Here is a 26,498-nt window from a genome sequence, read left to right as displayed (position 1 = left end):
GGATTGAGGAACACTAGAATCAAACTTTGCCCTCCTGCCTAAGGCTACATGTACATGATCCTGTGCATGTAGTCAGTCCGTGATCCAATACGTAGCATACAACTAGCACATTGACAAAGTACTGATAACAGGGAACTGTAGATATTTTTTTTTTTCTTTACACCAACCTTACTGCTAGATTTCTCTGCTGGGGATCCCATAATAGTAGGTCCTTGGCCAAGCCCCAAAACTTTCTATCCACTAGTCATGCCTGACACCCCCTCCCCTGCATGACCATACACAGGCTTTTTTCATTAGCTGTATGGTTCCAATTAGTTTTCTAATTAGCAGCGTTCAGAATATTATGGCAGCGGAGACAGGAGGGTGACTTTGCAGTGTTATCCGGTTATGTCTGACACGCCTGTACACAAACTTATTAAGAGACGGCCCGACCAGGTTACTCACTGCTTGTAATTGGCTTCTTTGAATAACATTCTTTCTGGTTAAACTGTAACCATTTCTTTCCATTAAGCAAGGTCATACTTAGACACTGATTTTTTTTATTTTTTTTTAACATCCCGAAAAACTAAAAAAATTAAGGAAAATGTGCAGCTGCCCCGGAGGAGATTGCAGTTCAGTGTATGCGACATACTTTCTGCATGGTAATTAGGAACATAACTTTACTGCCAGATGTTTGGCAAGACTTGCAGACATTACAACCCCTTTCACTGACTTGTGAGAATGGCACTGTCCGGGCCATGGCATACTTCTTGATTTGCAACTATAAGAAAGCTTTGCTGTAGTTGTTTGCCACTACCTAACGTCCAAGCTGTTGCAGAACTACAACTCCCAGCATACCCTGGCAGCCTGAGATTGTGGGCGTCTGCCGGACAGCAGATTTTCATTGGGAAATGTTTGTTCCTAGTGAGGCACCAGGTATTTTAATGAATACTATTACAGAATTGAGTGGTATAAGGGGGACAGCACGGTGGTTCAGTGGTTAGCACTGCAGCCTTGGAGTGCTGGGGACCTGGGTTCGAATCCCAGGGTGTTTGTATGTTCCTCCTCTGTTTGCGTGGATATCCTCCCTTTATACAAAGACATACTGATAGGAAAAAAAAAATGTACATTGTGATCCCTATATGGGGCTCAGAATCTACATTAAAAAAAAAAGAAGAATTGAGTGGTATTTAGACTGGAGCTACAACTGTCACGGGACATAAGAACGCAATGTTGTGCTACTCATTGCACCTAGTGATAGTGAATGGGTCACAAGGTAAGCCACAAGTAGGCGTAACCGCAACCCAACAGTTGACAAAAATCAGCCAAGCTCTAGCACAATCACTTTCATTAAGTCATTGGCAGCTCTACGATTGTGATCCTAATATTGTGCGTCTGCAAGTCACAGTGTAGATCTTACATTAATAGCAAGGGGGCTCAGAAAAGACACAGATCTTTGATTTTACAGTTTTAGAAGGGGTTGTCTACTGTTACACCTATTATAGAATGATGTTTAAGCTGTTTTATCTGTTGATCACGTTGGATCCAGCCTAATGCTTAGTGACCAGGTATTATCCCAATGGGAAACCATGTCTGCCACTGCAGGGTAAATGTACATACATAATGAAGGACTGACCAAGAAATACAGGGTGGGGTCTGCCAGTGGTGGGAACCCATCTCCTATTATATCCATATGCTCTAGTAGAATAGAGAAAAATCTCTCCATTAGACCACTTCTTTAAGACCCCCAGCCTTAAAGAATGATCTTTTTTCAGTGTCTGATTTTTAGCTCATTATACTCGACTAAATGCAGCCTTTAGATAAAGTTTCCATCCCCCTCCTTAGTCGTAGTCAATGAAATCTACCACTGAGGTGTCTAAGGTGCTAAGGGCCCCTTCACACGGCGTAAGCACGCCGCTCATTTAAACACATATACACGTGTCCGAGTGCGGCGCTTCAAAACAGAGCCCATCGGCATATACGCGCTTACCATTGAAATCAATGGGCTCTGTTTTGAAGCGCCACACTCGGACACGTGTATACGTGTCTAAATGAGCGGCGGGCTTACGCCATGTGAAGGTGAACAGTCCCAATTTCACTAGGACAGTCTCAGGAAATGGGCCACAAAGGGGACGGGTGTTAAGTATACTCCAGACCAAAATAAACACTCTTGCAGCATTCCCAGGTAAGATCTAAAGTTGGATTTTTGCCTATGAAATGCCAGCAAGTGTTGCCAAGGCTAACACTGAAAAGGAAAAGGAAAACCATGCTGGGGTCTAAGAATAAGAGGGGTACCATGCAGACCAAGGACCAGTATTTAAAGGGATATCATATTGGGGCTAGAAATGAAAGCTGAGGACCACGGTTTAAAGGGATGCCATACTGAGTATTAGGAATGAGAGGTGAGCTAAGAACCATGATTTAAAAGGATAGAATGCTGGCGACCAGGAAAGAGAAGAAAGCCATGCTAGGTACCTAAATTTAGAAAGATGACATTCTAAGGACCAAGAATGAGGGAGCCATCTTGAACTAGGAAATGTTCAGGTCACCATCGGAATAAGAAAGAGTTGCTACCCCCTATGATTATGTTATTAGTCCCATAGATGCCAAGAGACACCCTGCATTCTTTAAACATTGTTCTTTGAGAAAACCGTCCGTAAAAAAAACATTTTCCATTGTAAATTTGGACGTTCAAAAAAGTTTCACTGTATAAGGAAAGGATTTGGCATATTGAAACAATCCCTTTAAGAGCTGCTAAAGTGACTTAAAGGGTGTCAGCAGAACCCAGCATATCAACCCAGCCCGATAGATAGATAGATAGATAGATAGATAGATAGATAGATAGATAGATAGATTAAGGTCACCTGACCAAACTGTGTTTTTTCCTTTTCATGCCTGTGTTGTCGAGATATCAATGTTTTTGTCAAGATGCAAATGACCTCACTAGAGCAATGGTAGCATCCTCGTTGCTTCAAAGAGCTCATTTTCATATTTTAAAAAACATAGTTTGATTCAGGCGACCCTAACCTATCTATCTATGGGGCTGGATTGATATGCTGGGCTCTCATGTCAGACTCCTTTTAACTTGGAATTAGATGAAACCTTCATATAGTCCCTTAAACCCTGACCTTTCTCTACTGTACAGTATACAAAAAGATGGAAAAGCACATGGTGCAGATATGGAATGCTCACATTCAGGAGATGTGCTGCTTGGGCACAATACTAATATAGAAATATAAAGTGATTCTAAAGCAAGGGCTTCTAATATAACCCCCAAACAGCACCCAACGTGGTTGCTGCAAAGATGTTTCAGATTCCTGAAAGGTATATATTTAGTTATACAACAGTTGGATAGTGGGGTTTGTTACGACATGTCTAGGTGTGTTTGCCATTCATAAAGCTGTAATATTGGCCATATTGGTTGCCATCCAGCTTTCCCAGAGACTGACTTAATGTAGCAATGGCTGCATAGAATAGAAAGAAGAGAAAGATTCAAGAACTTCAGTCGTCCAGTGACTGACAGGTTGACTGTTATGCAAGCATTTCTATGTGTTTACAAATCATTGGTGACTGTGCGCGCAAGGTAACAACTGTCCTCCCATTAGGGAGAGGCAGAAACCAGTCTCTTATGTAAATTGATGATGCGCTTCTAATTACAGGTACTGTGTTCATAACCTTGACCTGTAATTAGAGAGCGCTATAACCTCCCTACTGGGTGCCTCAATGGCTCGTGTATAGGAGGAACACCTGCGCTGCTTCTATTCTAGGGGACACTTTATTTAATACTCCATTGTAATAGTACATGGGCATCAGGAGCTCATAAAGGGAAATATGCCTTGTTAGCCATGGTACGAGGAGCAAGGCTTCTATACCTAAATAATCTGAGAAATGTTCCTTTGGAAGTCTTAAGAAAGTGGAGAGAACCCAGTATGTAGCTGTACCCAATTTTCCCCAAACATAACTGAAAACAGCTTCATGAAAAGCTAAAACAAATAATGCAGATTTTATGCAGAGTTTTTCTTCTTTAAGCAGCTATGTCATATCTCCCCTTTCAGCAAGCCATGATGGCCAGTAGTGGCCACCTGCAGGAGGTGAACAGGAAAGGTAGTCGCCCATGTGAGCCGCCCTGTGTTATAGGAATATCCAAGCAAGCGTTTCAGGCTGGATAGACCCCAATTTACCTCTAGGACCCTAATTTATCAGACTATTATGGTGTATCCTATGAAGGAGTACCTCCTTAACATTCCTGAATCCATCATGAATAGGGGCTAATTTAATGCTGGTGACCCTTTAAAATAGAATATTTTTATGCTCTATCCCATAATAGCTGGTATATATCTTTTATTATAAACCTTAGTCCTGTTTTATGAAACTTTGCAACCACCGACATCCTCGAGCCGTTAAAATCTTGTCTTCTGCACAAAGTCCTTCAGGCATTCCTGATCCTAAGAGGTAATTATTCCTCCCCCAGACTCTCTTGCTTGCGTCCTTGTTGAGTTAAATATTAATTTTAGGAAGATATATATTAGAAAAAGTATGAAAAATTAGATTGCTGCTGCACTCCTCAGGTCTGCTGACCCAGTCAGTGTATTTGTCTGAGATTGCCATATGGATTTTGTTTCAAGCGATATTCAACAAATATCTAAAGCTGCAAACCCAGAAGACTGCAAATTCGGGAATACCGCTGAACACACCCATGTATTCATCTTCATGTTAGGGAACCAATGGGTGACATTAGTTCATGCAACAATCACCATTAATGATATGAAAGTGAACCTGAACACTCCTGGTAAAAAGCACCAACATGGCTTTTACCTTTGAAATGCAGTCACCAAATTTGACTTATCTTATCGGTCAAGGATTGAAAAATGCCTATAGCCTTTACAAGCCCAGAGCAATCTAAATGTCCAATAAAATCAACTCAAAAAGTTAGACTCCAGCAGCAATTGTATAAGTATGTTGGCTACCTGGCTTCTCAGCTTTATCCAGCTGCTATTTAGGCCCAACAGTATGAATTATATTATTGTGGTTATTATGTATATTGCCTCTCTATGGTACTATATTCTTCTGGGAATGTGATAGAACATGCCATTCGTTTTATGAAATCTTATATGGATAGATGTATAGTATAAGCCCATAGCATAACAGATCTGTAGTATGGTCATGCACTGTATCGTAGGCTTATAGATACCATTGGAAAGAAGGTATTTAGTGTATTCTTAGTAAACATTATTCCTTGAATAACTCTAAACTATATAGCAAATAAAAATGAAGCAACTTCGCAAAAGATGTTTATTACTAGAGATGAGCGAGTAGTATTCGATCGAGTAGGTATTCGATCGAATACTACAGTATTCGAAATACTCGTGCCTGGTTGAATACTACGTGGTAAACGATTTTTACGTTTTCCGCGTTTTCCGACCGAATACGAGTATCGAACACCTACTCGATCGAGTACTACTCGCTCATCTCTATTTATTACTAATATACCATTTTGTGTCTCCATGACTACCAAAAATCATGGGTAGCCATACCTTGCCCTTTCAAGTGGCAGTCTACTTTCCCCTTTAGAATTGTATGCAAAAATGTAGATGGAGAACCCATTAATAATATGTATTGTATATTGTATGTCATAATTCAGGCTCAGACCTGGGTGCACCTAAACACATCCACAGTGCAGCCTATATGGACTTTATATGTATATAGATACAAATCTGTCATATTCCAGGCAAAGGAAATATTTTGGCCAAATATATAATGCTGTTAAAATGTCTTAAGAGATAATAAAGCATGGTTTTATTATCACAGCCACACAAATTCTAATTATTGTAGATTTATGTATGCATCTGTGGCCTGCTTCGCATTTGGCATAATAGCAGTTCAGGGGCAACATTGCCATCTATTGCAATACAAATCAAGTGGGGGTCTTATTGTTGGTTCAGGGTTACTTGCTTATTAACTTGTGCACATATCAGGATGCAATACATTGGCCTGTCCCTGAGAATCTCATAGTAGACATAGAGAGATGAATGCTTTAAATACTGTACTCTGCTCACTGAATTCTATAGAAAACATGGGCAGCAGATTGCCCAGGGCCCGATGAGATTCAGAGCCAGGGGCTATTGACCTAGTGTTACAGCTGTAACATGTGTATCATGTGTAGAGAAAAGCTGCATACAAGATGGGGGAAGGGCTGAAGACCTCTCTGCAGTGCTGAAATTATCATCAGGAATCAGGGGCTTCAATGCTTTGTACACAGATGAGTGACACAAAAGATGTAGCTTCTGCTAATGTGTGCTACGCAACTGAATGCCTATGTCTACTGCACACTTATCTAATGATTACCATTAACACAGCACTTGGCAATGATAATGTCACCATTAGGGGTCATTGTGTATTATAAAATATGTATTACCTGTATATATCTTTTTCTGTCTGTAAGCCATATGTATCTGCTCTGCACCTTTTAAATGGCAATTCCACCCAATATTAATGAAATGTACAGCCCCAATGTATAAGACTATCTCTACTATAACACTGCCCCATGTACAAAAATATAAGTACTATAATACTGTTAGCCATACACAAGTATATAACTACTAAAATACTGCCCCCTGTGTACAAGACTATATTTACTATAACACTACCCCATGTACAAGAACGCAAGTACTAGAGTATTGTCTGCCATGTACAAGACTATAACTACATAGGGGGCGTTCACACTCGCAACGCTGTCCACTCTTTGGGTTTCCGTACTAATCCGTCCTAAAACTGGACAAGGGATGGCTTGCTGGCGTTTAGTTTTAAAACCTATTCATTTGAATGGGTTTTTAAAGAAAAACCGCCAGCGTCCATATGCAGCCTCTCTGCGGAGGAACAATTTTTATTTTTTTTTTGCACGGACACAAAGTGGGACATGCAGGACGTTGTGTCTGTGCAAAAAAAAACAGTTTCCCCACGGAGAGGCTACACACGGACACTGGCGATTTGCTTTAAAAACCTATTCAAATGAATGGATTTTAAAACTGACCCCTGGCAAGCCTTCCCTATCCAGTTTTTTCGTGGATTAGGATGGGAACCCAAAGGGCAGACAGGGGCGCAAGAGTGAATGCCGCATAAAATACTGCCTTCTATGTACAAGCATGGCTGGGGAATTTCTGCCTAAAAATAAAATGCCAATTTTTTAAAACTTAAAGGCTATTCTTGTTTTTAATCTCTGTCATGTTTTTGCTTAAAAGGGTTGTCCAGTATTTGGAGCAACCCTTGGGGCAACCGGGATAGGTGTCAGAGAAAAAAAAGTCATATTCTCCTGTTCCTGGGGCTCCATTGTCTGCTCCTGGTTCCCTTTTTGCCTTTTGCTGGGGCTCACAGTGCTGGAAGCCATGAGGATCATGTGTCAGATCAATCAGTGGCCTCAGCAATTGCTGGTAAGGAACTATTGATAGATGTGAGTGACATCATCGGTTCCTACCCAGCGAGTTCTTAGGCCACTGATTGGGCTCACTGGTCACATGATTCCAGCCCATCAAGCCCAAACACATGACGGGGAAGTGAATCAGGAGGGGACAACAGAGCACTGGGGTCAGGTTAGTATTCTGGCTGTGCTATGAAGCACTGTGGTCCTGCAGTCCCAATATGGCCACTGGTACAGAAGCATGGGACCTGACCCCTCCATTTATTGAATAATATGGCAAATAAAATTGATGCATGCACACAGCTATGCCAGTTGTATTCAATGGAAGCCACTGATGGACGGTTTGGGACACATGACTGTAAACATGTTTGAAGGTGAATTTAAGCAATCTGAGCCCACTCCAGGTCTTTAAACAAACCCCCCTCCAGCGACATAAACCGCACTTTGTGAACCATTGTTGTACAGGGAGAGCTGCTCTTTGGTATGGCCTTCTGCTTTCGCTAATAGAGGGGTTCTGTGGTGAGGAACCTAAAATGCCACATGCAAAGCTGTTGTCTAAAGTCTCTTCAGCACATAATTTTCTATAGACAATTTTGATAATGATACAATACAAAAGACCCTACATCAGAAAAGTAGCACAAAAAATTACACACTTCAGGTATCTGACCTTATAAAAGTCACCTGCAACAAAAATTGTTGCAAGTTGATTTTTTTTTTTTTATGCTGCTTTTTCCAATTTGCAGAAGGGGGGCCTAGTGAAGGTTCTGTGGGCAGGGGCATCAGGCCCAGGTTTAGAAGGGCGGCCTGGTGAAAGTGCTGTGGGCAGGGGCATCAGGCCCAGGTTTAGAAGGGCGGCCTGGTGAAGGTGCTGTGGGCAGAGGCACCAGGCCCTGGTTTAGAAGGGCGGCCTTGTGAAGGTGCTGTGGGCAGGGGCATCAGGTCCAGGTTTAGAAAGGGTGGCCTGGTGAAGGTGCTGTGGGCAGGGGCATCAGGCCCAGGTTTAGAAGGGCGGCCTGGTGAAGGTGCTGTAGGAAGAGGCACCAGGCCCAGGTTTAGAAGGGGGGTCTGATGAAGGTGCTGCAGGCAGGGGCACCAGGCCCAGGTTTAGAAGGGGGGTCTGATGAAGGTGCTGCAGGCAGGGGCATCAGGCCCAGATTTAGAAGGGGGGTCTGGTGAAGGTGCTGCGGGCAGGGGCATCAGGCCCAGATTTATCTAACCCCAGTTTTCTGGGATAAATGTTGACTACAGGTTGTAGTATCTGTACTATGGACTGCCTGAGGATGCGCCTAATTTATGACAAGGCTTGCACCATATATTAGTCGCATTCTCCGCTAGCACAGGGGTTATTAATATTGGTGTGGAATATGACAGCTTTAATAAATCACCCCACTTTTTTTTTACTGTAATTTGAAATAAATGAGTAGAAAAAGGGAGTGAAATCTACATTGTAACAAAAGTTTCTGTTTCTTCTCAGGATAAGTCGCTTGTTTAATGGCACAGAACCCATCGTACTGGACAGTTTAAAGCAGCATTACTTTATCGACAGGGATGGGGAGATTTTCCGCTACATCTTAAGTTTTCTACGGACGTCAAAATTGCTCCTTCCTGAAGATTTTAAGGTAAGTCTGCTGACAAAAACAGTTTTTCACAAGGCTATAAAACAATAACCTGAACAGTAGGGCACATTTGCTTTATGTGGGGTTTCCTTACAGGAAAAATGATGATATTCTAAAACACATAAAACACAAAATATGCTAGACATATAAAACAAAGGGAAACTGGTGCGTGCAACCCCAAAAATGTCCTCTTCATTGAAATGAATTAAAACCCTGTTGCATGAAGAGATCTAGGAAAAGCCCAAACAAGGTTTAGTAGCATGTGCTGTTTAGTCTAATCTAATGCTATAACTTGCCATATTCTTGCTGTCATAATCTAAATTTTTCTTGCAAAATTGTATTTAGATTTTACTTACCTTCTCTCTCCCATAGAACATTGGTATAAAAGAGGAGCCCTGACATGAGAGAGGGGATGAAGCAGTTTACAAGTGGTCACAATATGCCATTCCACAAATTATTGTTTTATACTAGAATTACAGCACATTTGTAGTGCTGTGGGCTGTGGACTTTAATCTCTTGAACATATGCCCAGAGGCGTAACTTGAGGGGGTGCAGAGGGTGCAGTTGCATTGGGTCTCAGAAACCTTAGGGGGCCCATAAGCACTGGCATCAATATTGAGATTGCAACTTCTATCTGGCCCATAAGCCAAGGAGACCCACAGATTACCCTAATCACCCTAAGGTTGATTAAACTCCTTAGCACCCATAACCATCATTATCAAAAATTTGGTGTAGGGATGAGGGGGCCCGGACAAAAGATTGCACCCGGGTCCACAAGACTTTAGTTACGCCACTGCATATGCCTATATAGTTGTATATGCCTGACATTCTCAGATTAACCATTCTAACAGAGACATACTTACATGAAACAGGCAAGCAGACACTATTTAAGCATACCGCTAGCTAACTAAAGTATTTGGGTGCTTTGTATGGCCTTCCTGGAATTGAAATGTCCCTCCAAGCATAGTGCTTCTGCCAGTAGCCTCATGTAAACACTTTTACTATGAATTTGTCTAGCATTGAGAACGAGGTTGGAGGCTGGCGAGGGACAAGTGAGTGGTAGGAAGAAGAGATGAGTGAGTAGTATTCGATCGAGTAGGTATTCAATTGAATACTATGGTATTCAAAATACTCGTACTTGATCGAATACCACTCGCTATTCGCAGTAAAGATTAGATTCAGAACCAGCGTTGATTTGCCGAATGCTATGTATAGCATTCAGCAAATCAACGCTGGTTCTGCAGAAGGCTTATCCTTGCTAGTCGGGAGAGCTGGCAGCTTGCTGTTACGAGGGAGCTTACTTTTTCTCATAGGAATGCATTGACCAGCGTTGATTGGCTAGTGTACAGCATTCGGTCAATCAACGCTGGTTCTGCTGGAGGCTCGTCTGTGAGGAGGCGGAGTCTAACATCGGACCACAGCAGTCTCCATTGTGGTCAATATGCATGGAGGTGAGCATGGAGGTGTTGTGTGTATCCCTATGGTTGACATATACACTGTCTCCCTTGTCTGCCGGAGGCTCTTCTGTGAGGAGGCGGAGTCTAATATCGGACCACAATGGAGACTGCTGTGGTCCGATGTTAGACTCCGCCTCCTCACAGACGAGCCTCTGGCAGGACCAGCGTTGATTGGCCGAATTCTATACACTGGCCAATCAACGCTGGTCAAAGCATTTCTATGAGAAAAAGTAAGCTCCCTCGTAACAACAAGCTACCACCTCTCCTGACTAGCAAGGACGAGCCTGCTGCAGAACCAGCGTTGATTTGCCGCAGGCTCGTCTTTGCTCGTCGGGAGAGCTGGCAGCTTGCGGTTACGAGGGAGCTTACTTTTTATCAGCGCAACTGCAAGCACTGTACAGTTAAAGCGCACGGACCCCAAAGACTATAATGGGGTCCATGTGCTTTAACTGCACACTCTCCTCCTGCTACTCATGGACTTGGTGACTCTCCTTTAGTTGAATAGTGGTTTCTCCTGAAACGAGCATTTTTTCCCATAGACTATAATGGGATTCAATATTCGATCGAGTAGTCGAATATTGAGGCGCTATTCGAAACGAATATCGAATCTCGAATATTTCACTACTTGCTCATCTCTACTAGGGAGATTAGTAAGTGCCTAAGGTCAATCGGCCTTAGGGCCCAGGGATCCCACACCAGATGGCAGTCAGAGAATGGGATTCCTGCCATGAGTTGATTGGTTAAGAAACTAACATTCTGTGACATCACTGTGCTGGTGAAGCCAACGGCAGCGTTAATCCGCTCCTGCTTGGTGCCGTGGTCATTTTAGTGCCATCTGTCTACATGTGACTATATAAACATGTTTTTTTAGGAAAGGAGCCTGGTTAGTTACACCATGAGTCATCATTCCTTCCTCTTAGGTGTAATATATTTTATCAGATTCCGTCTGTTACACTGGAGTAATCAGTTACTAGGCAACCAGTAAACAAAACTCAGCAGTCACTTCCCATTTGTATTGTTTCATGTAACAATGTAACTTATTATATTATAATACATCTGACACAATTCACTATATGTACATTTATTTACAATGTATTCACTATATGGGCAAGTCAAATAAAATAAGGTGTTTGTTGGAAATCTTAGTGCAAGTTTTAGGTGTAACTTTTCTGTTTTCCTTTTATCAGCTAAATAGGACAGTAGAGGGAGACAGATTTGGTGCTTCTAGGACTCCGTGTTTTTCATGCCCAGTGGGCCTGGGGATCTGCCCAGCTTTAACTGGTACTTACTGAAATCCTGATAAAAACTGTATGGCCCAAACTTGATATGAACAAAGTTTAATTATAATGTATTAAGTTTAGACATATAAAACAATGCATGTGAACCACATCCCACACTCATACTAAAAGTAACTTCTTTTGATGGATTGAGAACTGAAGCCTACCTAAGTTTCCAATATAAGGAATGAGCAACGAGCAATATTATGGTCATGTTCAACCTGATATTGTACTGCAATGTATGGGAACAATATAATGGCTCCAGATGTGTTGCAGTATCATGATATGAAGAGGAGGATAAAGGAGAGACACAGAAACTTACAAAATGATTGTAGAAGCACAGAGTGTTTCAGGAGGGTGTTGTAATTATCTTGTGCAACCCTGGAAATTCCTAACTCTCAAACCTTTCTCAAAGGTTCTAAAACTAGAAATATACATTTCATGTATTATTTTACAGAATTCAAAGGAGACACCCTATCTGGCCTGCTGATGTGGATATGCTCATCCCTGTAGATTAAGTCTCAGTCAGATATTACATAGTACCACCTAAAATGAGTGGCTCCGTGAAGCTAATACTACTGTGCACTGTAGCTAATGTAGAAGGATGCCGAGCAGAGAACCCTTCTCTATGACATCCATATACAATGACAGAACATAGTTATGTGGGAGGCGTTTTGATAATATAGACTGTTTCATACCATTGATTCATAGGCTGCTTGTAAACTCTCTTTTTCACCACCAAGTTACAGTGTGGATCCTAGTGAGTTCTTAAGAAGAAGCTCTTTCCACAGTAAGTAGTAGGATGTCAGTAATTGTATACAGAAGATAAATATAGTGTTTGTGTTTTTCTAATTAGCAAACACTTTGGAGAGTGTAAAACACATGCAGTTTTTTTTTCTCTCCCTTCTCCTGAGCCGTGTCTTATGTTAAAGAAATCATTACAACGGCTGCTGAATATTTATCAGTTTTCACCTTTGTTTAATCAAATAGAAGAAAGTGCCCTTCGGGTTACATCGCTTTTTGTTTCACCCTGCCAGTTGTAAAAGTTGTTAAAAGTTTTGGAATATTTAGTGTTGAACAATTTGAGATCCCTGTTAATTCTTCCATGCTTCCATGCAGTCACAGTTGTGAAATGGGGTGAGGCTAGGATGAAGAGATAGATAGATAGATAGATAGATAGATAGATAGATAGATAGATAGATAGATAGATAGATCCAGAAAAACAGCAACACTCCAGGTTGAGTTTAAAAAAAATATATATATATATATATATATATATATATATATATATATATATATATATTTTTTTTTTAATGCATATGTAAATAAAATCAACCTTTTTTTATTTATTTATTTTTATTTTTTTTATTCAACCTTATACTTTTCTGGATCTAATAACGGGAATCGATACAATACAGGAATCGATTTGTTAATATATACCTCGCAAGTATTCTGAATTCGACAGGACAGCCTTGGATTTCAGGTGCTACTATGGGTGGGTGGGTGCAGTTCCTGAGAATGCAGATAGAGTTCAATACAATGGGGAAGCTGGGTACAAGGGGACATTATACTGTAGGGGGGCATTATACTGTGTAGAGGTCAGTTACTTTTTATTACACAAAGGAAGACACTAGTCCTATATGAGGCATCAAAGGGGGGGGAGTGGGAATAAGCGGGTCAAAGGGATAAATGATTTGATTTAGAGGTTTGGCTTATTCTATGTTTATTTGCCATGGTGCGTGGACCTTCTAGGGTAGACTGGAGGTAAAACATGGCGCACACGTTAGCTACTGCTGTACAAATATTAGGAACTCTGTTTGCCATTGCACATCTTAGCATAGACTCAGAGTGAGAATTTTTGAAAGCAGGCATTATTCATAAGGATGCAGTAATTTTAATTTTCACACTGGTTGCTGTAACACAACTGTTTGCTGTATGTGAAACCACAATGGTACCATTAAGTGTAGTCACAGGGCGCCCAGCCTCAGCTATTGCACAACTTTTAAATCTGTCTGTTTTAGTTGTTAATACCCCTCAATGCTGCAGACAGCTCAGGCTTTCACGCCCAAGAGACAGCATTACGACAGGGTTTTTACTATGATCTCTGAAAATAACCTAGGGCTTCTCTCAACCTTTGATGTGTTACTTGTAGTAAGGCTGGCAAAAATGCAGCCTGGAATAGGTTGTCTTCAGGATGGTACTTATAGTATCTTAATGGTTGGTACCTTGCCATACTCCGAACTGGAAAGAAGGATTTATTGACCTGTAGACACAATGGACTATATCCTGGTATTATAATGTAACTTGTTGTACATTAGATGTTATCTAGGCTGCAGTTACTCAGTTCTGTCACAACACAGAGAACAGAGCTGTTTGCCCCCCACTCCATACTCTGTGTATCACCTGCTGAGAACAGTAGATTGATGGGGGTGTCGTATCCCTGCGGATCTCATACCGACGACTAATCCTCAGGATACGTCAGAAATAAGTTGAGCCTTGAAACCACCTTTAAGGCTTAAGCCCCACTTGTGGAAACGCAACAGCAAAAAACGCTGCATTTTATAGTAACGGATCATAAATTTGATTCTGGCTAATTCCATCCACACATTGCAGTTAAAAAGAAAAACGCTGCAGAAAAAGCGCTGCTTCTAACGTTTTTGAACAACGCATCATGTCATTATACCTGCAGAAACGCGTTTTCCCTATAGGTTTAATAAGGGGAAAAAATCCACAGAGATTTATTTTTTATCCACAGTGGGGGGGTTTAGCTGCATTCTACAATGTACACCTTTGTCTGAGGTTTTGTTCACACTAGGATCATAGTTTCCAGTACGACCAAAGCTTTAATAAGCATAATGAATCCCCCATGTATGAAAATCCTGGTGGATCTCATTGATTGACGACAGATCCATCAGCTTTCCATTAGGGTTCTATTTTTATTTTATTTCTACTGTAAGCGGTTATGCGCTATTCTGGTCATCAGATTAATGGAAACCTGATGGGTAAGCAAAACCTATTAGTAAAAGGCAATATACGTACGACAGTCAAAGTCCAGTTTTTTTACCATCAGGAAAGATGGAGCAGCCTTATATTTGCCATCTCCTATGGTATTCACAGCTATGCAAGATTTTTTTTCTTTTAGTCAGTTAATAAAACTTGCCTTGGCTAAATCTCAACTTTTCAAATTTCGGGGAAAATGCACCAGGGATATGATGTAATTTACACCTATTTTTGGACTATATATGTTGATACTGAAGGTATAAGGTTTTAATGGCAATGATGGATTGAAGGTCAGAGATTGTGCATCTGAAATTAGCGTTAACAGCTTGTTCTCAGCATGCGGCCTATCGATCTGGGTGCCAGTTTATATCAAACCTGTGTTTCAGCACTTTGCATAAGAGGAACAAGAAGTTAGAAGGGCTCTGGGGCATCTGTAATTACGTTTGCTCGGGGCTGTGATGTGTAGGTAGTTAATTAGCTCCCGGTAACTATGTAAATGGAAATTCACTATTAAAAGTTCAATCCACTTCTAGCATGACTAATTTTTGGAAAATTATATTTTTTGTATATGTTCATTTGATTTCCATGTGCGGAGGATTTTTATGTATGTTGAATTCAGAGACTTTTCAACAGCGAGAATGGAACTAGAGATATCGGCTACTTCTAGATTATCCCATGTCCATTTCAAATGGGAAATATTTCTTCTTCATTTACGGAACTGCTTGTAGGATACGCACAATGTCAATGAAAATGCTCATACAGTCTCAATAATAGTTAATGAAGTGATGTGTTGTACGTAGACACGTTTCCTGAGATCCAGATCAGTCCTCTTTTCTTTCTTTATTTGCAGGATTTAATAGATGCGGCTCAGTGTCAGGTATATAGATCTGACTCATCTCTTCCATTCACAAATCCATAGTTGTGTGGGCATCATTGAAATGTGTTGACATCTGTAGCATGTTTCGTGTTCCAGGGAGATGTTATAAAAAAACATGCTCATGGAATTTTTGAAAAAACCAAGTAGAAAATATCTGTACCTATTTGGACTGGTCTATTCATGTTTGTCTTCAAGATGAATACTAATTCCTGTTGACGAATGAGGTGGTAGGATATTACCCTCAAGGATATCCAGAGGCAACAAAGCCAGAAATAAACAGTGTTTTGAGTGAATCGTTCGTGCCTTGAATGTGTTGTGTCCTAAATTCGCTTCAGTTCTCAATTGCTATAAAGTTGACCATACATATATAGTTTAGTTGGACACAGTTGTAGGTTGTTCATTTTTCATCTATTTTTCTTCTGGCTTGTTTAGCTGTTATCTAAAAGGACTTTTGTAAGGTTTCTTAGTTCCAAGACTTATTTTTGCTTTTATGTGGTCCTAGGAATTTAATCTATTATACGAAGAAGCAAAATACTATCAACTCCATCCTATGGTGAAGGAACTTGAGAGGTGGAAACAGGATAAAGAACATCGGAAGCATTTCCAGCCATGTGACTGTCTAGTGGTGCGGGTGACTCCAGATCTTGGAGAGAGGATTGCACTGAGTGGGGAGAAAGCATTAATAGAGGAGATCTTTCCTGAGACTGGAGATGTCATGTGCAACTCTGTAAATGCTGGATGGAACCAGGACCCAACTCACGTCATCAGGTTTCCACTTAATGGTTACTGCAGATTAAACTCTGTCCAGGTAAGATATAGCAACCATTTACATGTCCTTGTATTATCACCATATTCTGGTACACAGTAAATTATTTGTATATATGTTGTGATGGGAATTAATGTTAAGTTAAGGGAGCGAATTACAATTCCATTCACAGAATGCTAGTCAGTGTCAATTTTTTTTTCATGCACTGTTTTTTACTCTTTACTTGACCTGCCATTTAAGTCTATGGGACTGTGATGTAAAAGTCTGCATGCAGGCGTCATCTTGCCTCTACTGTCCATGTTTTGTCTGTTTTTTACATGTTTGTTAGGTGACACAAAAAAATATACAGCATACTTTTTTCTGTATGCAAAGAAAAAAAAAATTTAAGACACACAGATTAGACAGGGATGAAAACTAGGATACACTAGGATATACAAACTCCACCTTTTTAGCCATCAAATGGATTATTGATGTGAAAGCAACATTATTCCAGAAAACTTTCCAATGAAAAATATTTAGGCTAAGTTTCCACATTGCAGAAAAGTAGCTTTTTTTATTGCAGATTTTGCTGCTGTTTCTTGATCCAAACCTAGAAGCACTTACTTCTCCCTTCTGCTCAAAACACTCCTGGCTGTTGCTCCAAAACCGCAGCAAAATCTGCAAATAAAAAGCAGCTTTTCCAAAACATTGGAGCTTAGCTTTAAAGAGGAACTTTTTACCATCTCTTTAAGGCTGACTTCTGACGGGGTTTTTTGGTCAGGATTTTGAGGCGGAATCCACCTCAAAATCCTGACCAAAAAAATGCCTCATTGAAATCAGTGGGTTCCTTTTTCCGCGAGCAGTTTGTTGCCGCTCCCGGAAAAAAGAAGAGACAAGCTCTTTCTTCAGGCGGATGCTGTGGCTCTATGTCCGCCTGAAGACACTCCCTCTCAACTAGACCCATTCAATTGGGCCTAATACGGAGCGGAGTGCTGCAACTGGATGTCGGTGCACTGCACCGGCATCCAGTCGTGGCTACCCATTTCTGGACTGGAATCTAAAGCGGCTTCCACACCAAATTCTGGTCCCAAATACTTCGTGTGAACCTGACCTAATGGTCCATTCACACTGAGTTTCTTTGGCGAGGAAAAAATCTGCTTCAGGAATTTCCGCACGGTTTTTGCCAATTCCGTGACTAAATCTGTGATGCAGATTTTCCACCTCCCATTGACTGCATTGGTTTTTGCAGGCGGAATCCACCTGAAGGAAGTTTTTTTTCCACTAGCGGAAAAATTCAGTGAGTGGAATAATAAAGCGAGTGGAACCCATAGAACTCTATGGGAAGGCATTTTTTTCCACGCGAATTTGACGTCAAAATCAGTGCCCAAAAAATCTGTGTTCGTTGACTCTTATAGACACAGTTTCACTAATTCCAGTACAGTTGGAATTTTTTTCTATATCCCACACTATTCACAAGTAATCAGTGCAGTTAGGTTTGGTGCCTGATATGATATTTATCCCTGTGCTGTCATGTGGACAGTGTCAGGAAGGACCAATTCAGGGCCGCAATCAAGAGGCCGACATTGTCAGAGTTCAGAGTCACATCCCTTGCCTGGCACCGCCCACCTGACAGTTCGGAGTGTTATTAACATATCGCGCATCAAAGCTAATTTAGCTGATTGCTTGGGAACAGTGAGGCTAGAGAAGAAATTCCAAATTTATAGGAATAGGTGAAGTGGCGCCAATTAGAAATATTCACTCTTCATTAATATCTGTGAAACATAGGTAAGGATCTGGGCACGTAGAAGGTCAGCTGGGGTTGTATGGCTGCCATGAGAATCTCTAGACTGCATTATGTTTTTATGTTTTCATTTTTTACATGTACAAGTCTCATATATGTGCTAAATATACCTCTTTAATACTGTAGATTAATTATTCTGACAGATTCTTAGAATAAAATCATAAAATCCCCTATATGACAGCAGATGATTAATATGGGCTTAGTTTCCACTTGAACTATTATGCAAGCCCATTGTGAGATAACGATAGGTTGTTTAGTGCTATAAAACTACCTTATACGTACACAAGTATACATATTTAACAATGTATTTCAGCCATGCTCTAAGAACTTTATCTATTACGAATAAATTCAGAACTTACATAGACCGAGTGTGATCAGCCTCCCATACGCCCAATTACCCCCAAAAAAAAGATAAAAAAAAAAGCACTCTGCCATTTCAGAGAACGCAACAATGTATTAATGCATAATTTATGTCTTGCTCATAATTAAATGATGGAGCCTGCGGTATGGACTGTAAAAAATTGTTCTGTTATGTTTTTTTTTTTTCCAAAAGGAAAGTTCCTCTAAAAATTGCCCATGGTCTGTTAGTAAGTGTGTGTGTTCCTTTCATAACTAGGATGCAGGATTCATGGTGCTTCAGCAGGAATCAAACTAAGTGCCTCATTCTTAGGCTACCAGTCAGGTGTATGTATGATATGAATATATTCTCAGATATGTCCTGAGATGTGACTCAATGTTTCCACTGAATGGCGGGACATGTCCAAGGCAGCCAAAATAAATACTGTCCTATCATGGTACAGAGAAACCTGCATCAATCCCAGGTTAAGGCTAAGGCTCCAATTGCCCAAAATCTTCTTTTGTTGAAGATTTTGTTGCAGTTTTTTTAGCCAAAGCCAAGAGTGGGTTGAGCAGAAGGGATAAATATAAGAATTTCCAATATATTTCCCATTCACTCTGTAGCCGCTCTTGGCTTAGGCTCAAAAAACCGCAGCAAAATCTGCAACAAAAGAAGCTGCTTTTCCGCAACGTGGGGCCTTAGCCTAGTAGTTGCTGTGGTATTCGCAGCTAAGGTCCCATGTTGCGGAAATTAAGTTGTTTTTTTTTTTTCAAATTTAGCTGTGGATTTTTGAGCCAAAGCCAAGATTGGCTACAAAAGGAATGGGAAATATATAGGAAGTTATTATACTTCTCCTTTCTGCTCGATGCACTCCTGGCTTTGGCTCAAAAAACACAGAAAAATCTGCAACAAAAAAAGCTGCGTTTCCGCAACATGGGGCCTCAGCCTAAAGGTGTCATCATATGTAGACCGTCCCTTTATAAATGCTTGCCCTACTGGTTCATAGCTTATCGCAGCAGGTCCAGTTACTGTAAGCTCAGGTAGTCATTACTCAGCGATCATTCAGGTCCAGAAGCGTGACTTGAGGGTCCTGAGCCCAACTTCTATAAAAGGTCCACACCAGCTAAGAAACATTATTCATAACAATGGTCTACTATGGGACTAGGGACATAATATTGTCCATCTTATATCAACACAGTGTGAACGGTCACTTTAAATAAATTTGTGATTTACAGCTACGTGTTGTATGATCATAAATGACTTAATTCTCAAGTAATATTTGTTAACACCTCTTGGCCATAGCTACATCCCACTGTGATCTTGTCTCCAGCACCTTCAGTGTTAACAATGTCATTACCACACAAAATCTAGCTGATAACATCTCTTTTTATTCAGGCTGCCAACGTTCTTGCAGAAAATGTGATAAAATTAGAAATATTGGCTTTACTTAGAGAAATATTCCACCAGGTGCAGTTACAGGGATTTCCAGAATTCAGCAGGTTTACATTAAGGTGTAGTTTTGCACTAGCAATTAAAAAAAAATCATAGAGTTTTATAGATGTGGAATTGGCCACAGGGGATGAATCTGTTTCATAAAAATAATATCATTTAGTGTAGAAGGACTGGCCTCCTCTACTGATATGGAATAATATGACATTTACAGTGTACTATGGCATTTTACTAGTTACACTACACTAAGATCTAAAGTATTTGCTTCTTAACCCTTATTTCTGAACTATGAGGCCGCATTGTACATGTAACCGCTTTTGCCATCCATTTGTGACCATAAACTTGCCTCCTTACATGATGACATTGCCCTGTCATATACTGCCATAGAAATCATCCCATGAATAGGCAGGTCTTGGGGATGATGAGCATATTCTTCTCCTTAGCGTAATGATCGTGGTTGCATGGAGAGCGATTGGGCCCAACAAGGTACAAGGCCTGTGGCCAGCTATAGATAGCCGGGACCTGGTACCACTATGACAGCGGTCGGGGAAAGCCGCTATACAGATTGTAAATGAAAAGGGCGTGTCGCTAGGCCCCTTTTCAGTAGATACTAGCCAGGGGAGGCAACTTAAAATAATAGATATACTCACCTCTCTGACGTCTTCCGTCATGTGACTGAGGCCTGTGATCAGGCCCCAGCGGTCACATGGGGTGCAGCAGCATAATGCCGTCAGTGCACCTCCACGTGACCACTGAGGACCAATCACAGGCCTCAGCAGAGACGTTGGGAAGATGACCGAAGATGCTGAAGACAGCCAGAGCCAGGATGCCCAGGAAAGGTGAGGCAAAGGCAAGGTGAGAATTAGTTTGTTATTTTCATTCACCTTCCCTGGGCCTCTGATTATTATACTCTGGGGTCTGAGGAGATATAATAATAGTATAATAATAGCACCAGTGTGGGGGGGGGAGGGGATCTGTTGGGAACATATAATACTGGGGGATGGGACACTGCTGGGCATATAATACTGTGGGGGGACACACTACTGGGCATATAATACTATGTGTATGGGGACACTGCTGGGCATATAATACTGTGTGGAGGCCACCGCTAGGAGGAGGAGGGGCGGTGCTGTGGGGGAAGTGGGGCTGGGAGAGAACCCCCAGACAAAAGTTTGCAGCTGGGCCCACAAGACACTTGTTACACCACTGCTGGCTACAATCGCTTTGTATTTGGATTGTGGCCACCTACTTGTCTTTAATCCCTATTTACATCATGGCACTGTCCTTACTAAAACCAAATAAATGGTTAGGTCATTTTCATTAAGCCACCTATCTCCTGCCATTTTGACATATACCCAAACAATGAACATTATACAACTTCAATCACTTTCATTAGGTGCTTAATGGGTCACAAATGTAGTCTATCATCTATGCTAGTAACGTGGCTATGTTGGTTGAGAAAATAGTTAACAGTACAGTTTTGAGATCTAGTACATGTAATGTTGATGTCTCGATGTCTGTAGATGGTGGAGGTTACTACATACACAGCTACATCTGTATCCTGTTAATCTTGTTTTATCAACAGTTTTGACTTCAAGGAAACAATTAACATAATTCTTTAGGTGGAACAACATAATTTTCCTGAGGAATGGGGTACAAAGAATTCCTAGCTTTCCATCATACATTGCTTTCATGGACTTTCCTCCAGTTGTAGTTAATGCCACCATTTGTAGACTTTATGTGACTTTATGTTATGATGAACTCTTTGCGTAAACTTCTCTCTTCTCCCTACAGGTTCTTGAAAGACTCTTTCAAAAAGGATTTCACGTTGCAGCCTCTTGTGGGGGTGGAGTTGATTCCTCGCAGTTTAGCGAATATGTACTGTGTCGAGAGGATAGAAGGGTGCAGCAGAACACAATGAGGATAAAACAGGAGCCTCTGGACTGATGCTTCCTAAAATGTCTTTGCCACCACTGAAGTGTTCACTAGTCCTTGATGTGAAGAACCTCAGGACCTGCAAACCAGTATTATTAGACTTCATATGACTTTTTGTTGCCAGTTTGTGATATTTTTGAAAGGTAACTTTTGACATAGGCAAGTAACACAGCCCGGTTCTCTCAACGGATAAGACCATCAATGCAAGTTCATCTCAACAGCTATGCTGTAAATTGACAACCTTGGTAACAAGGATCCCTTTACCCATTTCGGATTGCTGCAATACAACCAAGTGGCCAATCAAAAATAACCACAAGAACAGTCGGCTGGTTTAGTCCAATGAACATGTCCCGATAATGAAGATATTACAGGCACATGGAATAAGCTGCATTGTCTTTTTATAGATTTTATGTGTAATGCAGATTGCTCGTCGCAATCATCTGATTATTCAACCGTCTGTTCCCTTGAAATGAGAAAAGGGATTACTTTTATAGCCTCTCAGATGGATAATGTGGATATATAGGACTAAGCAACAATAAAATGTTTGATAAATGTAAAACTGACGACCAGACAGAAGCCAGCGCAGAGGCCCTTGCGGAATTTTGGGCCATCCCAAAAAATATAGAATTTTATGCAGGGATTTGACTAGAAGACGTAATTGTCATCCATTAGTGGTTGGGAGGGAGGGAGGGGAGGCTTCTTGCATTCTTGTCTTTTTATGAAACTGTAAAAGTTAAATAGAAGAGTTATAATTGTCTATTCACTAAGAGCAGATGAGCAGGTTATTTATACAATCTAAAGTGGATATGTCATAATCCTTTGGCGCTGTCCCAATGGAAGGAAATTCTATAGAACTGATGTGTTGGGAATTTATAATCCAAAAATACCAGTGTTGATAAAGCTCCAGCAGGACTGTCTTAAGTCCCTGATATTTCAACAGTAGAAAATTTCCAAAAATTCAGTTCTAAGAAAGAAAATGCATGTTAGTTATATGTACATGTTTGTCTTTTAAAGAAAATCTGTAATGAAGACAGACCCTTTTATAAAACTGGGAATCTATAAAATGCCCTAATGTATAAAAGACTTCTGTTGGGCACAGCTATACCCAGTCAACGGCCCATAATGGCTGGTGATCTGGCATAAAACAATCCACATTCTAATAACTTTATATAATGGCTATCCCTTCCTTCATGATACTTCTCAGTCAGTATTACCAAGAAGAATCATGTAACCCCTTTGCAGTCCATGCCACCTAGGAGTTGCGAGGGGCTCAACAGAGGATTGGTCTTGGCATTTCTACTGCCTTAAAGACAATCCTATACATCCTATCCTATGCCTTTCAGCACTTATGAGCATTGTTTGTATATTTGCAGCCACTAGAATAGTTTTCTTGCAGAATAACAACAGGTTCTGGCTTCGTGACAGTTATCTTTAAAGGGGTTATCTGGTTTCCAGTATTGATGACTTATTCTGAGGACAGGCCATCAATATTAGATTTGTTATGGTCTGGTATGGTTTACATAGAAAGTATAGTAGCAAATGTAGGTACTGCTGTGCTGTCCCATAAACATCAGTGGGGCACTACTGCTGTACCTACATTCATTACTGCAGTTTGTATGGTGAGTGAGCAGCGTGGCTTCCGGAAGTGAGTTACGCTGTTTTAGTACAGGTGATCCGTGGTGGTCCCAGGTGTCTGACTCCTACAGATCTAAAATTGATGGCCTATCCTAAGAATAGACCAATTCTACAAACTGGATAATCCCTTTAAAAGAATTCCTTCCAATCAATGAAATACATATCTTACGTGTAACATTTGTACTGCCAGTTATATTAGGTACATTCATTTTAACACGTCTTTTTGTATTTATTATCTATATACCTGACTCTACCTTGAGTCTGATAAATTGTTTTCATCAAGACATATGGTGGCAGCTGTCACCGCAAGTGGATATAAATAGCTTTCTGCTCTGTCTTGTCTATGTGACAAGTAATTTGGTCCCAGTCGATGATCATAATGTTAATGACTTTTTTCCTTAGTACCCACATCTCGCCCATTTAATTTATAATGTCTATGATGAATCTATGATAATTATGAGCTTAGTAGTAACACCCATATAGCTACATACTATATACAAAATGGATTGTTTATTGGATTAAGAAGGGTTACAATTTATTAATGTTAGTAGTGAAGGAACTTGAAGTGTAAATTTATAGTATCCAGCCATGTAAGAGTCAAACATACTACATTATTTGGGGTCATTAACAATATATTAACTATACAAATGGCCTCAGGTATGTGATTTTAAAAGGAAAAAAAAATTCAGCGTTTTTTTTATATCTGTATGAGTCCGGTGCTGCATTCAGATCTGTATATAAATTATATGTAGAATTGTATATTATACATTATTGTAAAAAAACTATTGTCATGTATTTGTGTATACATATTTCTAATATAGTAATTCATGCCATAAACATTTCTGTATAGTAAATGATAAAAAAAAAAAATGAAATCTCAACGCTTTGTTTACTTTTTGCCATCTTTCTGTGGTTTTTCGTTAATTTTTTGGAGTCCTCCATAGCAGAAGACAGCTCATAATATGGGCAAATATACAACATGACAATATTTGGGTTGATTTTTCTATTGTTTTGTTCTCTTTTTAAGAAATGTTGGATTTCCAACCATTACATGAAAATGAGAGAGCCACCTAAATACTATAACATACCTACTGGCAGCACTGCCTTCTGTGTAACTTCTGTGGGTGAGCACGGACCCAATGCCCACATGATCCACTGCTAACTGGCATATGATGCCAAACAAAAGACGATGATCTTGCTATTGAAGAACCACTGGCACTAACCTATAAGTAGATATTAATACATATTATTAGATCATTGCATATTCATAAAAAAATACTTTTTACCCATAGGAAGACTTAAAATGATAAACAGTACATAGTCACCTGTCTGTTTGGCTGGGATCCAGGTGGGGAATCTCTGTTCATGTCCCCCGTTTTTGTTTAGTGTTTGTCTATGCACAAGAGCGTCAGCCAATCATTAAACACAGCATGATTGACACGATCAGGCCAAAGGTCAAGAAGCCCGGGGACCGAGACTCTCCACTCGGATCCCCCATAAGAACGAACAGGTGAGTATGAGCTGTTTATTATCTTAAGCCTCCCCAGTGGTTATAACCATGAACTGGAACACCCCTAAATAATTGTCACTTTCTGTATGTGCATTGTTTTTTGTCTGTTTTTTTTTTCAAATACATGCTTGTGCACAAGTTTAGTTGGACATATTGCTGGTGAGGTGGTGGTAATTAACACATTCTTAACGATCATATTCTTATGAGTATGAAAAGAATAAATGACAAATTAAATTATCATTTAATTCTCTTAAATTTGCCAAAAGTGGGTCTCAAACTCTTGGCTTATATAATTGATCCCAATGGCTGTCTAATAGTGACCTATTTTGGAAATCACCAAAATTGACAACAGCCATAATATAGACTGTGGAATATCCCTGCAAAGTCGTATAAAAAGTATCTCAGCAGAACAGTAGTCACGTAAGTATAATGTTCTCACTTATTAGTATTAAACTTGATTTATTTCAGAAGATTCACAAAGATTTCTCAATGAAGAGGGCAAAGAACAAGCTCAAGCTTTGCTCAGGCCTATCATGGTCTCTGAGACCAATAGCTTTAGCATGTAAATGCAGATACAGCAGAGGAGGGCCTATGTCCTATGCTTTAAGGTAAAAATTGATCCTATTATATTTCTCAATGAAATTAACTGGAAATTTGAGCTTAAATCACTAGTTTTAGTCACCCAGGTAATGCACCTTAGTAATAACATCCTTTCTGAAGGTACTGTGTGATGATGGGTTCACACAAGCGTTGGCTGTCCGCTGTCCTGGTCGGTTGGAAGATCAGAAAAACGGACAGATGCCCATTAAAATAGTGGTTATATTCATAGCCCAACAGACCCTGTCGACTATAATGGGATCCATCTGGTATCCATTGTTTTTAAACGGAAACAAAGCTTTACATGCAGGATTTTATCATCTGCTGCTTTCAGATCGACATTGCTATGGCATCTCCTGGGGACATATCCTTAAAGATACCATTATGATTCAGGATGATGGAAGTTTGAGTTCATATATTGGGATCCTATAAAGTAGCTTCCCTCGATTAGCCAAGACTGAGGGTGGCTACAGGAATGTCTAATTCATTTGTGTATCACACAGACAAACCATTCCTTTGTATGTGATTTGTGTAATACTGATAGGGAATACGGAAATCAAATCAAACACTTCCCACCAATTTTCATCCAACAGATCACTGGGTGTCCCAGCAGCAGTCTACGCTGATCTATCTATTATAGGGGGACCTGGTCAACAAAATGGGATTGGCAAAGCAGACTTTCCACACCTATCAGCACTTGGAGGATGCAGAAAGCATCAAAAATAAAGATATTAACCCCAATCCTTAAATATTGGTAGTGTGTGAACACATGAACGATAGCACTGGAGTGTAGTGATCCGGCATTGATAACAGAAGAGTACATCCTTATTTTTTTGCTAACAGTGACCAGAAGATATACAGGCAGCTCC

The 26,498-nt window shown here is 40.4% G+C and overlaps 1 protein-coding gene across 2 annotated transcripts in view; it reads left to right on the top strand.

Moving 5' to 3' along the window:
• KCTD15 (potassium channel tetramerization domain containing 15) overlaps positions 1–24,247 on the top strand; it is a 31,835-nt gene extending 7,588 nt beyond the window's left edge. For both annotated transcript variants that reach the window (XM_075282024.1, XM_075282023.1), the window contains exons 3-5: positions 8,868–9,012; positions 16,123–16,428; positions 21,747–24,247. In XM_075282024.1, the coding sequence (XP_075138125.1) occupies positions 8,868–9,012; positions 16,123–16,428; positions 21,747–21,899 (604 nt within the window). In that variant the 3' untranslated portion in view covers positions 21,900–24,247. The remainder of the gene's footprint in view (positions 1–8,867; positions 9,013–16,122; positions 16,429–21,746) is intronic.
• Positions 24,248–26,498: the final 2,251 nt, after the last annotated feature.

This window comes from Leptodactylus fuscus, chromosome 7, assembly GCF_031893055.1.
Source record: "Leptodactylus fuscus isolate aLepFus1 chromosome 7, aLepFus1.hap2, whole genome shotgun sequence".
Classification (NCBI taxonomy): Eukaryota; Metazoa; Chordata; class Amphibia; order Anura; family Leptodactylidae; genus Leptodactylus; species Leptodactylus fuscus.
This window is presented reverse-complemented; position numbering and strand designations above follow the sequence as displayed.